The following is a 14,678-nucleotide window of genomic DNA, read 5'->3' on the forward strand; positions in this document are numbered from 1 at the left end:
TGGTTTCAACAGTAGATATTTAGATATTTAATTCTCTCTCTCATGAATATAATTTTGAGAGCTGGTTTCAACAGTAAACTCTGTGTCATGTCAAACGTCCGGCGACCAAACGTCCGAGTACCGGCTCCAGCACCCCCCGCGACCCTAGTGAGGAGAAAGCGGTTCAGAAAATGAGATGAGGTTGTGGTTTTGACGTTGGAATTTTCTGTTGATCCACAGGTGTCCATCGCGGGACAGCCAGGAGGGGTGGAGGCGGCCCGAGCTAAAATTAGGGTAAGTCTTCCCAATACTCCCAGTAGAACCATCGAGAAGAACATTTCCAGTATGTGCCGCAGTTATCAGGGCACCAGATATGACGTATATCAGACAAACAGTTCTCTGTGCTTCGTCATTTATTTTCACTTTCCAGAGAAGGATCAATAATGAAGTATTTATCGGAGTCCAGATGGGTTGTTGAGGTACTGAATTGTCAGCGCGCTTCCCAGAAGCTCTGCGTGTTAAACTTAAGCCGGCAGGCGATGAAAAACGGCTTTACCTCGGGTATATTTACGCTTTTCGCCGTCTCCCATCCCGCGCCGAGCTTTTCCACACCCGCGCTTTCAACTTGAAACAGAACACCGTCAACTGGTTTTTGAGTAAAGCTGAGGTCAGCTAGAACAGCAAAAGCCTGCCTTTTCTTCCTTGGTCGGTCGGCTTAGTCCGGCTGTCCTTCCCCCGTTCCGAGCTAAATTTCTGGATCCCTCAGAGAGTAAGCGGGGAAGCCCGATATAAAAGCGCATATGGGACTGATCAGGGAAGCGTTTCTCTGACGCTTTTTGCCCTTCGAACTCGGGCCGGTGCTTGAATAACTTTACATCCGTCGCCTGCTTGTTTTGTGTTATTCCGCGTAGGGGTGAAGAGTTAACAGCTTCAACAAAATTACAAAAATATAATTAATAAACAGGTTGGGATGGTTATTTATTTTTATTTTTTTCAATATAAGGGCTCTGCTGAAAGTGCCGTTGAATTTTTTTTTTATCTTGTTTTTTTAATTTTTGTGGCAGTATTTGTAGAAAAAATGCACATATTGGCCAAAAATGTACAAAATTTGGCTACATATTTTATTCTGTGCTAAACACGTGCATGTGTAATATTATAATTTTCATTTCGTAATAATTTCCATGCGAAATTACAAGTCACTTTGGGGGTTAAATGTCAATTAGATATAGAAAATAATCAAATACATGATATTTCTACAACAGGATATTATGTCATTGAATCCATTAAACACACAGTATTTTCAGGAGGAAAAAAATGCACTTATATGGACCAAAAATATACAAAAATAAAATGTAGCTGCATTTTTATTCCCTTCTACATACTAAAAAACAAACATCACTTTAGGAAGAACGTCACTTCCTTTAATAATTCACTAAATAATGTCTTACATATCTATTCTTATTGTCCGCCTAATTCATGACTGACGGCTTAATGGTCGAATTTGGTTGTGAGCAGAAGAAGAAATGAATCCCACTAAATTGTTGTGGTAAAAAGTTGTAAAGACCGAACTTTTGTTGCCTTGCAGGAGCTGCTCCCTCTGGTACTTTCTTTCGAGCTCCCGCCAATCATGCAGTCGGATCCCAGCTCGCCGAGCGTGCAAGCCATCTCCCAGACGTACAACCTGGCCGTGTCCTTCAAACCGCCCACGCGGCTCTACAGGGCCACCGGTGTGGTGCGCGGCTCCCAAAATAACGCCAACGCCGTCAAGGTGAGAACGCGTTGGCATGGCGGCATTTATATATCAATTGGTAAATGTCAATATCATGTTCTTGTCTGTAGCCCTGAACTCATTCACTACCATTGAGACTCAATACTTAAAAATGCATGTTTTAGGAAAAAATATATATATATCCCATATTTTCTGCACTATAAGGCGTACCTTCAAGTATGGCCCATCTTAAATTGTGTCTCATATAAGGTACACCAGATTATAAAATACAGTAGTAGTAGTAGTAGGTGGTGGTAGTGGTAGTAGAAATAGTAGTAGTGGTTAGGAGTTGTATTATACATGAACTACATGGAGCTGTGCTAAAGGAAATTTCATACAATCGTTAATCAATATTGACCCATATGTAAGGCGCACCTGATTATAAGGCGCACTGCCGGCTTTTGAGAAAATTGAAGTCTTTTAGTTGTGCATTATTATGTGGAAAATAATGTACACAAGTTTATTAACATCATTTGTTCCAAGATCTTTAACACTACCCACAATACCCTTTAAAAAGGATGACAGTATACCAGTTTTGAATGAAAAATGAGCTGCGTTTCGATAGCCTAAACAGTCTTCTCACTGAGTTTAAAAAGAGCCCGAACGACCTTTTCATTTCCCGCCTGCATATTTGCACTCTGGCTCAAACTTCTCTTCAGCCATCGAAAGCAGCAACGAGAAAGAAAGCATCTGGCTCGGGCCCACCAACACGCCCCCCCCCCCCCCCCCCCCCCCCCCCCCCCCCCCTCCAACACGAACCGCCCCATTACTTCCCAGCATCCCGGGGCCAAGAGAGTGGCGAGTGAACGTTCGCCGATGCGAACTCCAGCGCGGCGGAGTCGTGGCTCTTAAGCTGTTTAGCTTTGCCCACTAACGCTTTAGTGTTGCACTCTATCTCCAAACGCGCCTACTTCTTCAAGCGGCACGCTTCGAGGAGAACTTTCCACATCTCCTGCCAATAAATCGCACCCGACGACTGCACACGACCTCGTGGTGCTCTTTTGCCAACGACTACATTATGAACCTCTCCTGCCTATACATGTTTATTCATCCATACTCACATTAAGCGCGTCGCCAATGGAATAAGTCAACCAATAGCACGGAAAAGCCAAAGACAAGTCTATAATTTTCCTGCCTATGATTTATGGCCGCTTGTGCCGTGCATGTTGAAACAAAAGTGATTGTGTATGAGACGCCGGCGCTTAGCGCATTAAAACGTGCTGGTTTACGGCCTTTGCAAACGATGCGAAAAATAGATTTTTTTTTTACAACTGACACTACATGGATGAGGAAAATACAAAAAAGTGCACTATGTTCAAATGTTTTCAGTTATTATATTTCAGATTCTACACTAAGATCGCTTTTGCATTACATCCCCCCAAAAATTGAATAATTTGCTTTCAAATTAGCTCATATACGCATATTTTGGATAAAAAGAACATTTCCAATGGTGTTGAGTTCATTTTTTTGCGCTAAGCTAGCTATCAAATGGCTTGTTTTACATTGTGGTTTAAAACATATTTGTTATTTTTATTTCTAACACAATTTGTGTGTTTTTTTAATAAGAATAAGCATTTATTGTGTTTGAATGGATGGTTTATTACCGTCACTACATAAGTGCTGAAATTTTTTTGGGGAGACAATAATATTGCAAAGCGACAATAATTTATCACGGCAGGGGGAACGACGAGGCCAGACGAAGGCCGAGGCCGTTAGGGGAAGGCGTGCGCTCTATTATGCGGTTTCGTGAGACCCCGGGAATATCTTCGAGGAATGCCAAACCCACCGCTGATGAGTTGTGTTGCGAGTGGAAATGGCTTCCCCTTCGCGGGATGGGAAATGTCGGTCTTTGCAAGGCCAAGCCGTACTTGGCGCGGCAGGACGGCAGCACCGACTTGGTCTCCGCAACTGGTTGACTGACCCGTATCAAATGTTTCAAAAGGCGTTTGAAATGGGGAGTGCTCCCTCAAGGATGTCAAGTCGGTTGTAATGGGGCAGAACTAAATGAATTAGTCTGAATTTATTCTTCATATTTTAGGCAAAAATAACATTTTTCATGAGGGGGTCCCAATGGCATAGTGGATTTGTCAATCCAAAATCCTGAGCCGATACTTTTAAAATGTATTAAGGAGGGAAAAATAACGTATTCAAATGGCTTTGCAAAGTTTGTTGCACAATTGCAAATAGAAAACATTGTGTATATAAAATTTTTTGCGAAAAAATTCAACGGCATCCCATTCTATTTTTCAAACCTTCCCCCGTAGTGCCATTCAATTAGAGGGTGCCGTTCTATTTTTTTTAAAGATATGCACAGTGCAGAAAAGCCCAAATAAAATTCACTTGTATTGTTATTGTAGTATATTTTTATCTATAGGTTGTACTGTAATGCTTATTTTAATTCTTCCACCAAGGTGCAGTTTTATTAGAGGTGCCATTCAAATAGAGGTGCCGTTCAAATATAGGTTTTACGCTATTTGGAATTCGAACAGTTGCCGCTGTCAAAACGGATTGGACTTCAATTGCCGTCAGTTGTACCCAATAAGTTTATTCTTAAAGTACATTTTTAAACCCGATTATTTTTCCTCGATCGTCTATTTATGAAATATAAATCAGAATTCAAGTTCAAGCCCTCGCATCCTTTTTCTGAAAGCCGTGGGAAAAAAAAGTTTGCACACCCTTGACTTGGACTTTCTCCTTCCTCTTGAAACAATGGCGATTTGTAAGTGTAAACCTCCAATTTTTGTTCCCTTCCCAGCGAGGCACTGCCCTTCTGCTAGAGCACTTGGCGGGCAGTCTGGTGAGCACCATCTCGGTCACCACCCACCTGGACATCGCCCCCCAGCACCACCTGTTCATGAAAGGCCGCAACGGCAGCAACATCAAGCACATCACCCAGAGGACGGGTGCCCAGATCCACTTCCCCGACCCTAACGGCCCCCAGAAGAAGTCCACCGTCTACATCCAGGGGACCATCGAGTCGGTGTGCCTGGCCCGCCAGTACCTCATGGTGCGTATTTTGCGGGGGGCGGGACTCCAAAACTGGGAGATGTCTTTTCTCCGGTCGTACGTTGGCATGGAGAATATGTTCCGACCATTTGGCAATTCCGCCGTCTGTGTGGTAGCTATAATGGATGTCACGGTTAGGCTAACATCGGCTCGGTATGCGAGGGATGTGAACGCCGTGACCTTTGGCGGTTTGGGAAGAACCTTGGCCGCTTTGGTTGTGGCTGCAAAATGCCCGCGCAGTTTAACGGCAACTATTAGGCTGACACATAGCTGCGAGTTAGACGCATGATCTCCAGTGTTGCTAACGACCGTGGTTTTGCTCGGATTTCTGCAATTCCGACATTGTTTGGTTTAGGTTTGTACGCTACGAGCTTCATTGTTGACATTTTTTCGGGTGCCCTTGAACCCGAGACAACTCTACTCTAGCCTATCATCAGAAGTCGTTTTTGCCAAATCTGGGTTTCCCGAATGGGCATATTTGGTTAAGACTTTTTTTGTTTGTCTTTTTTTTAAGTGTGTACATAGATAAGAGGAGCTTTTCCGGTCTGTTTGCTTACTTTGCAACCTGAAGCAAGCTATTTGGATTAATGGATGCATTTTTTTTAAGAAAACAAAACAACGACTACAGCTGTTTCTGCTACACGGACATAAAAAGCCACTTTGCAGAAAGTCCCAATGAGTAAATACTAGAATCTATCAAAGATGAATCAAAAATAAATGATCTAAACTCTCATAGATTCAGAACGTTTTGTAATGGTACAAACACTAAATGATGTAACGGTTCGCCTCTGCATAGTTGAAACCCATGATGTCATGGAGATAAGGACAACACTCTTTAAGATTTTTTTTCCTCTAACAATTGAATTTGCGGGAAAACTAAATGAATGAAAAAGCCTACTTCTTACAACATCACTTTCCGTAACAAATCTGGCTTTCCTAGCCTTTGTTTTGCACTTTTTTGGATTCATTTTAGAACTACGGGTTGTTATAGGCTCAGTAAAATTCAATCTATCGTGTTAATGCAGGCCAATATTTTTATGAGCTCTTCCCCTCCTTTGTTTTTTTAGTCCACGTTGACGACTTTAACAAATGCCATAGCTATAACAGCGGCCAGAAAAACAGTTTCACGAGTGTGGCAAAGCAAAAGGATGGCAAGGAAGGTGGACTGGAGCGAAAAACAAAAAGCTTTGAAATAAAGCAGAAGGTCCCAAAATAAAAAGTCCAGCGGATAAGATGATTACGAGGGTCTGTCAACGCCTACGTACTTTGTGATTTGGCCCTTGGCTGCCCGACTCTTGCTTACAGCAGCCATTTGACGGCTGTCACAGGCAGCACTACTACGCTCTTAATTACACCTACTCACAATAGGAGCGCTCGGGCCCAAAAATATCGACGTCTGTGGTCTTGCGGTGGTGATAATGTGAAGCATATTGCACTTGGAGGAATTTCCCTTAACTCAAAGATGCAAAAATAATAATAATCCAGCGGGGAGTCGCAGGATTTATCAGATTTCAAGTCAGAATATTAGCATGGATTGAATATGCAAGGTCTGATTTTATAGGAATATTGGGATAGCATGTGCACAACAAACGTAAAGTTGCATGCCAAAACACCTGCATGATACAAAATTGTCACATCTAGCACCACAAAAAAAGTTTCTTATGTATCTTCATTTTTCACGGCCTCAATTTACAATATTTCCCTTCTGCGTTTGTGGTTTATTTACCTTTTTTGTTTGTGATTATTTGTAATAGTTGACATATGTTTAATAGGTTTGTTATGATCTGAAATCATTTGCACATTTAGTGGTTAAACGCAAAGTAAAAGAAAAGAGTATTTCTCAAGTTTTTAATTGTATTACCTGAAATTGAATGTCTTTATTGTCACTGTAACAAGTACAACGAAATTCCCATTACCGTATTTTCACGATGATAAGGCGGACTTAAAATTCTTAAATTTTCTCCAAAATAGACAGGGCGCCTTATAATCCATTGTGCTCTACATATGAAAAAAGAATTAAAATGTGTCATTCATTGAGGGTGCGCCTTACAATGCGGTGCGCCTTATTGTCGTGAAAATACGGTAATTAGAAAATAAATTTTGGCTTTAGTGTATTTCATAAATGATCTCATTCAAACTATGTCCTAATGTTGAGCGATGAAAGCTAAAGTCTAATGATTTTTTTTTACATTCCCGTAAGCATACAAACACACAAAACCAAGCCCAGCTGTCTATTTAAAAAAAAAACTTTGAAGAAAAATTTGACTCAATCTGGTCTCCAATTTTAACCGTTTTTGTCCTTCCCTCGCAGGGCTGCCTGCCACTGGTCCTCATGTTCGACATCAAGGAGGACGTTGAGGTGGAACCTCATTGCATCACGGCCCTGATGGAGCAGCTCGACGTCTTTATCAGCATCAAACCTAAACCGAAACAGCCCAGCAAGGTACGAGCATCCCCGTGCGCTTTTGAACGGAAATAACAACATTGGGGCTGGCCAAAATGCCGACGCGGACCGGTCTTTCCAGTTGTGTTAAGCAAACATATTGACAGGTCGCATTTCAGCGCGTGAGCCACTTGAAAAGGAAAAAGCAGGAAGGGAAATGAAAGGGAATGAATGATGCCATGTGAGCTTAGCGGCTGTCACAGGAGAAAAGCATGGTTTCGCTTCAAGCTGAGCGCACAGGAAACAAGACCAGATGGCTCACTTTTGTCTCGTTTTTTTTTGGACGACATACTTGCATATGTTTTTAGGAAACGCGCTGGCTGTTTCTAATGGGTTATTAGCACGGAACCAGGAGGAAAGCATCTTTCCCTGTAGGATAAGGAAATGGCTCTTTACACATTTTGGGAGATCATATCCAAATTTGAAAAGGAATTATAATTCAACTGGGACTAGTTAGAATGAGGGATTATTTTACTTTACCGATCCCATTATTTTTTATTTAGATTAGATTTGCCAATCCGATAATCATATTTTTAGACCAGTAACAATAATCCCCCCCCAAAAAAGAGTGAAAAACCATATTTTTGTATAAAAGTTGGCCTCCAAGAAATACTCTTCTGATCCCATTTTTTGAACTATGCTTTACTAATCCAATAAGCATATTTTTAGAACAGTAACAATAATTCCCCCCCAAAAACCTAATCTAACCATTAAGTGAAAAACCATATATTTTTTGTATAAAAGTGGGCCTCCTCATGAAATAATCCTTCCGATACAATTTTTAAAATTATGCTTTACTTATCCGATAACCATATTTTTAGACCAGTAAAAATACTTTAAAAAAAACTAATACAACCATTAAATGAAAAACAATATTTTTGTATAAGTGAGCCTCCTCAACAAATACTTCTGCCAATCCCATTTTCTTAAAGATATTCTTTACCGATCCGATAATCATATTTTTAGACCAGTAACAATAATTCCCCCCAAAAACCTAATTTAACCATTAAGTGAAAAATCATATTTTTTGTATAAAAGTGGGCCCCCTCAAGAAATACTCCTTCCGATCCCATTTTTAAAATTATGCTTTACTGATCCGATATCCATATTTTTTAGACCAGTAAAAATACTTCCAAAAAAACTAATGCAACCATTAAATGAAAAACAAACATATTTTTGCCTAAAAATGAGCCTCCTCAACAAATACTACTTCCAATCCCATTTTACTGATCCGATAAGCATATTTTTAGACCAATAAAAATACTTCCAAAAAAACAAATGCAACCCTTAAATGAAAAACAAACATTTTTGCCTAAAAATGAGCCTTCTCAAAAAATACTATTCCAATCCTATTTTCTTAAAGATATTCTTTACCGATCCGATAAGCATATTTTTAGACCAGTAACAATAATTCCCCCCCAAAACCTAATGCAACCATTAAATGAAAAACAATATTTTTGTATAAAAGTGAGCCTCCTCAACAAACACTACTTCCAATCCCATTTTCTTAAAAATATTCTTGACCGATCCAATAACCATATTTTTAGACCAGTAAAAATAATCCCAACAAAACAAATGCAACCATTAAATGAAAAACAAACATATTTTTGCATAAAAACAAGCCTCCTCAAGAAATACTACTTCCAAACCCATTTTTTAAGATATGCGCAGTGCAGAAAAGCCCCCCAAAAAATCACTTGTATTGTTATTATAGTATATAGGTTGTACTGCAATGCTTATTTTAATGGTCCTTTTGGATAGGCCCAGACTTCCCAGTTGTCATTGAGTGGGCCAAAGGGGCAGAGTGCCTAACCCATAATAATTTACTGGGGCGAGTGTAGAAATGCCAAACGCCGTTCCAGCCCCCCCTCCTTCCCCTGCCGGCCCTCCGAAGAACCCTTCACTTAAATATGTTAACGAGGTGACAGCAGTAGGCCGGTCCAAATGCGGCCCACTCCCTCGGCGCTTTGGCACGGCCAGAAAGAAAAGATTTGGATTCTGTTTTTACTCGGCTGACAAAATGCATACATGATTTTTTTTTTTTTAAACAATTTTATTTTTCCGCTCGCAACTTACGATGTTTTGTCATCCAACAAGAGTTTGCGGCTTGGCGGGTTCCACCTGATGATATCTGTAAAGTTCATATTGGATTCATTTTTGTTAATATTTGTGTTAAGTGGAAGTGTCTGCGCTGAAATGTTGGATGAATTTATGAAGATGTTTGCTTTGGACTGACTGTTTTAGTTTTTAGTTGATATCAGTGGAAAATATTTGGAAAATATGGTCTTTGGCATCCAAGCTTTGACGTTGAAGGTGATTTTACTATAATATGTATGAAATATTTGACAAATTTCCATATTGAGCACTCGGTGAGCTTTCGTAAAAATTATATTTAAGCGTGTGTGAGTTAGCATATCAATTTCTTATAAATAGAGAATATCTCGTCCAATTTCAACATCATTTGCGGATGTGAGGAGGACATGAACTCGGTCAAGTCAAAGCGATTTTTTTCTTCTCATCTGATCCAAATGGGACATTTGGCAGCCACTATATAGCACTTTATACAGTAATGTTATATCTCATCAGATTATCCTGTAATTAGTTGTTTTTACGTGATCCAATTGCATTTCCAGGAAAAATCTGCCTTGTGATGAAACTCAAACTCTTATTTTCTTATTTTATTTTACTTTCTTATTTATTTGCAATACATATTCTCATTTTAGTGAATTTTCCAATCCCACCAGAATCTTCAGGTACAACTTTATGATTAAGGCCCGCACAAGAAGCTCAAATTCAGCCTACATTATGTCGCCCTTTTCAGTTTTAACACCCAATAACTTTAACATTCAGTCAGGGCTGACGTGTTGAAATTAGCGTAACAAACTTTATTTTTTGTTTTATATAAATAACTCATTAATAATTCTAGGTGATAAATTCAGTTATGTTTTTCGTGACTTTCTTAACCTTTTTTTTAGCTGTTACTTTGTTCTAAAAAAAATCTTGGTATAAATAAGGTAAATTTAGTATAGTAGTAAGTATAGTATAATTGTAAGTATAAAAATATAAGTCCATATTTTATTGTGGAAGGATTTTATCCTCTTTCTGAAAGCGGCCATCAGACAAAAAAAAGTTTGCACACCCCTGCCAGCAAACAAATGTTCCAATAAAATCTGATTATGACTTAGTATATTCATTCAAGTGTTTGCGATAACTGTTCCCACATGTTCCCCCTAATATTCCTCGTCATAACTTTTTTATGACATTAACGTGACGTCAAAGCCAAGAAACGATTTTCCTGAATATTTTCACCCAAAATAAAAAGGCATCTTTCAACGGGCGCTCCCACATCGACGCTGTTTGTCCTTCTAATCTGGCCTTAATTCCCCTTTTCCTTCCTCTCCATCTTGTTTGTTTCTCGGGCTTCGTCCTCCCTATCTCCGTGTCCAACGTCCAACATTCCCCAGTCGGCTCCCCTCCCGTGATTCTCACGTGTTTTTCCTCGCGGACACGCGTTTGATGAGCGTTTTTTCCCCCCGTAGCCGCCATTGTTGCACAACCTCTCACGCTCTGTCTTTTTCAGTCCGTCATCGTCAAGAGCGTGGAGAGGAACGCCGTCAACATGTATGAAGCCCGAAAGCTCCTCTTGGGTCTGGAAAGCAACGGCGTGTCTTGCTGCTCGCCCCCGCTGGCCTTGAACCCGACCCCTAACGGGCCCTCGCCGTCCCTCATCTGCCCCGTTGGCTTGGACATTCTGGCCTCAGCTGGTCTGGGGCTCAGTAACCTGGGTAAGAGTTATAAAAGTTTACTTTAAATGTGATAACGAGTTGTTTAAGGTATACTTTGGGTGGAAATGCCTTGCCAGATTGGCACTTTTTTTAATTTATTCTGTTCAGGAGTCCTCGGGTTAGGACAAGGGTGTCAGACTCGGGTTGGTTCGCGGGCTGCTTTAACGTCAACTTGATGTCACGTGGGCCGGACCATTTTAGATATAATATTTAGATTTTTTTTAAATAAATGGATTAAAAGAACTGGATTAAAATCCCTGAATATTCCATTTTTTATAGATCTAAAACAATGTTTATTTTAGCTTTTTTTTATATATATTTAGATTTTACAAAATGATTTTCGAACTAAAAACACAGAAAAAATGGATTCAAAAATGACAATTATTGGTTTAAAAGTGAAAATCAGGAAATTTAATATACATCTATGTACTCTTCATTTTAATTTGATCCTAAAACAGAAAGTCGGCACTCATCATTTACTTTCCCAGGCCACACAAAATGATGCGGTGGGCCAGATTTGGCCCCCGGGCCGCCACTTTGACACGTGGGTTAGGATGTCCTCGACCAACAAAGAAACAAGAAAGGACAGAAATACCGATGAAATAAGACCAAAGTTAAGCCAAAAAATGTCCCGCTTTTGGGCAAATGCGTTTTTTTTTGTTCACACAGACCTTACAAAGTCAAACAACTTCATGTTATCTTTTCCAGACTGTCCCTAAACTCACCGACTCACCTCTTTTAGTTTTGTTTTCAATCGTCCAACCATAGAAAACTGCACTTACGAGTGGTCCAGCCTCTTATTTATTTTGTTTAAAAATTTTCATCCAAATTGTTGAAATTTCAACATTAACAGTGAAATCCGGGTGACATTGTCAGAGTAGGAACGGAATTCAGACATCATTTAAGGACTCCCTGCAATTATCATAGCGGGCGTCCAGAACGTCCTCACCACATTTGGACTTTTTCCCCCCACATTTTGTCATGTTACAAGATCACACCATCATGGGGAAATAAATTAAAGCAGGACAATGGAGGATTGTTTTGAACATCTACATCCTAATCTTAAGGTTTAAAAATCTTGTGTGGAGTTAGCTCCCTGCAGCATTAAAAAACAGGTTAGGTTGGGAAAATTCATTCTAAAGTTCCTTTTGCATATGATTGTTTTTGTTAATTGGTATATATATGCAGAGTATGAGTTAACCTTTGACCCAAACTCAAAATTAGCTCCCCTAAATTAGCTCCAGTGCATTTAAGTAAAGAAAAAAAGTGAGAAATTAAAGTCTATGCGGTGTATTTGGTTTGTTCACCTTTGGCTCTGCTACATCAAGTTTTTTTGTTAATATAATAAGTTTGTAACATGACAGAATGGCGAAAAAATGAAGCTTAGTGAATACCTTCCAGATGCACAGTAACTTTCAAGGATTATTGTCCTCTGCCAATACAAGAATCAAAATGTTTTTTTAATGGTTTCTGACACAGAAATGCAGTGGTTTACATCAGATGTATTTTTGGGCGGCTTAGTTTTCAAAAATTTCCATTTTTAATCTTAATCAAAGCACGATGTAGCGTTAAACAATATTATTTTCAACCATCTGCTATTTTTGCGAATAATCATTCAATGTAAAATGTAAATATTTCTGATGAACCCATTTCTGTGTTAGCGAGTAAATATTTATCTGAAAATACAGTCAGTGGAAACTTTAATTTTGTACTCCTAAAATGTCCAGCCAATAATAAAAAAAATTAAACAAAGAAATAGTATCAGTAGGTGTACGGTTAACCCAAAAAATGTTCCTTCCTTTTTCCACACGCATTTAACTGTATATATCTTTTAAGAGAATAGAATAAGAACTTTCCGTTCCCGTTAAAACTCAATGAACGTGTATTTTCTGACCTCACATTTCCTGCCAAACGAACATGTGGGAAAAGTAGATTGAATGTAAATAATCAGTCGCAAAAACGATAATACCGTTCCGTGCTGTAAAGTTGCCTCTAAAAGTTGCCGGACGGGCCCACATCCTGTCCGTTAGTAATTGCTACATGCTTCTCTTGCTCCGATTACAGTCCAGGCTGCCAGGAGAGCCCCGTTCCTTATTACCGGAGCCAAAGTGGGCCCTTGGTAAAGCCGCACTTTGTGTTTTCGTACACTGACTTTGGTTTTTAAGGCACGCGGCGGCGTATTGTCCCGATATCGCGCTTTCACCTCGGATGCGTACTGACCTTGCGGGCAGGCCAGTTCATGTCAAATAGAGCAAAGTGTGAGATTGTTTTCCCAAAGGCCTTGGCGTAATATAGGATTAGATCCCGTATAAACGGCGCCTTCAATGGCGGCCAATGAGTTCATAAGGAGACTTGTAGTGGTCCAAGACCAACAGGAAGTCTTCTGGAGATGGCCAAAAATCAGCAGGAAGCAACAAACGAACAAGGAGCATCCTGGAAAGTCCCTCAAAATCAATAGAAAATGATCTAGACTCGGGTTGGTTCGTGGGCCGCATTAACATCAACTCCATTTCATGTGGGCCGGACAATTTTAGATATAATATTTAGATTTTTTTTTTAATCGGATTATAAGAACTGGATCAAAAGCCCTAAATATTCAGTTTTTTTTATACATATAAAACTGTTTATTTGAACTTTTTTTTCTTAGTAAGGGAAAACATCTAATAATTTGTTTTTCATTTCAAATGGAAACATTTTTTTTAAATTATATTCAATAGTAAAGTGGAAAACCGAAAATATTTTTAAATATTTATTTTTAGATTTTACAAAATGCTTTTTGACCTACAAACACCAAAAGAAAAAAATGGAAACAATAATTGCAATTATTAATTTAAAAAGGGGAAAATCAGGAAATATAATATACATCTATAATCTTCATTTGAATTTGATCCTAAAACAGAAAGTTGGCACTCATGATTTACTTACACGGGCCACAGAAAATGATGCGGCGGGCCAGATTTGGCCCCTGGGCCGCCACTTTGACACCTGTGATCTAGAGTTTACTGAAAGTACCCTAAAATGGAAGTGACAAAAAGTGACCCCAAATGAAGTCATTGGCTGCTATTGAAAATGATAGATATCCAATTCTTTTAAACTGGCTGTGGATGCTGATCTACCAGGGCCATTGACGGCTCTGGACATCAATGGCGGAAAGTCAGTGAACTTTTTAGGCCAAAAATAAACCGGTCCGGCCCACACAAGGCCCTGGAACAAAACTAATTTTGACACCCCTGCTTTTCAGGCTTCCTGGGCGCAACGGCGTCCCACTCGCTCGCCAACTCGGCAACCCCCAACGCTGTTCTGAACACCTTAAACTCGTCCATCAGCCCCCTGCAGGCCCCCAACGCCCCCACGTCTTCCTTGTGGCCTAGTTCGCTTACCAGCACGCAAGGTATGTGGAAGAAATGTCCTGGCGTCATTTGGGTGTAACGGTACGTACACTAAAATGATTTTTTTTTGTGTGTAATTCCTGTGTCCTCGCCTAGCCTTCGCATCCCAGCTCATGCTGCACCCAGCCACCCACGCCACGCTGAGCAGCATCCTCCTATCCGGCGTGCAGGGTTACTCGCAGAGCACGCCATCCCCCCCACCGGGCCTGGCGCCCATCGACAAGCAGTCCAACGGCGTCTCCGACTGCGCCAAGGCAGCCTGCGCTCTCAACGGCCACGTCAAGGTCAGTCCAGATCCCTCGCCCCTC

At 40.2% G+C, this 14,678-nt stretch overlaps 1 protein-coding gene across 1 annotated transcript in view; it reads left to right on the top strand.

Annotated features, from left to right (window-relative positions):
* The window catches only part of LOC144085054 (protein bicaudal C homolog 1-like), a 44,165-nt gene that overhangs the window by 22,956 nt on the left and 6,531 nt on the right, over nucleotides 1-14,678 (top strand). The window contains exons 6-12 of the mRNA XM_077614026.1: nucleotides 220-273; nucleotides 1,565-1,747; nucleotides 4,503-4,754; nucleotides 7,065-7,196; nucleotides 10,777-10,981; nucleotides 14,223-14,372; nucleotides 14,467-14,654. Of these exons, the coding sequence (XP_077470152.1) occupies nucleotides 220-273; nucleotides 1,565-1,747; nucleotides 4,503-4,754; nucleotides 7,065-7,196; nucleotides 10,777-10,981; nucleotides 14,223-14,372; nucleotides 14,467-14,654 (1,164 nt within the window). The remainder of the gene's footprint in view (nucleotides 1-219; nucleotides 274-1,564; nucleotides 1,748-4,502; nucleotides 4,755-7,064; nucleotides 7,197-10,776; nucleotides 10,982-14,222; nucleotides 14,373-14,466; nucleotides 14,655-14,678) is intronic.

This window comes from Stigmatopora argus, chromosome 11 (assembly GCF_051989625.1).
Source record: "Stigmatopora argus isolate UIUO_Sarg chromosome 11, RoL_Sarg_1.0, whole genome shotgun sequence".
In the NCBI taxonomy this organism is placed as follows: Eukaryota; Metazoa; Chordata; class Actinopteri; order Syngnathiformes; family Syngnathidae; genus Stigmatopora; species Stigmatopora argus.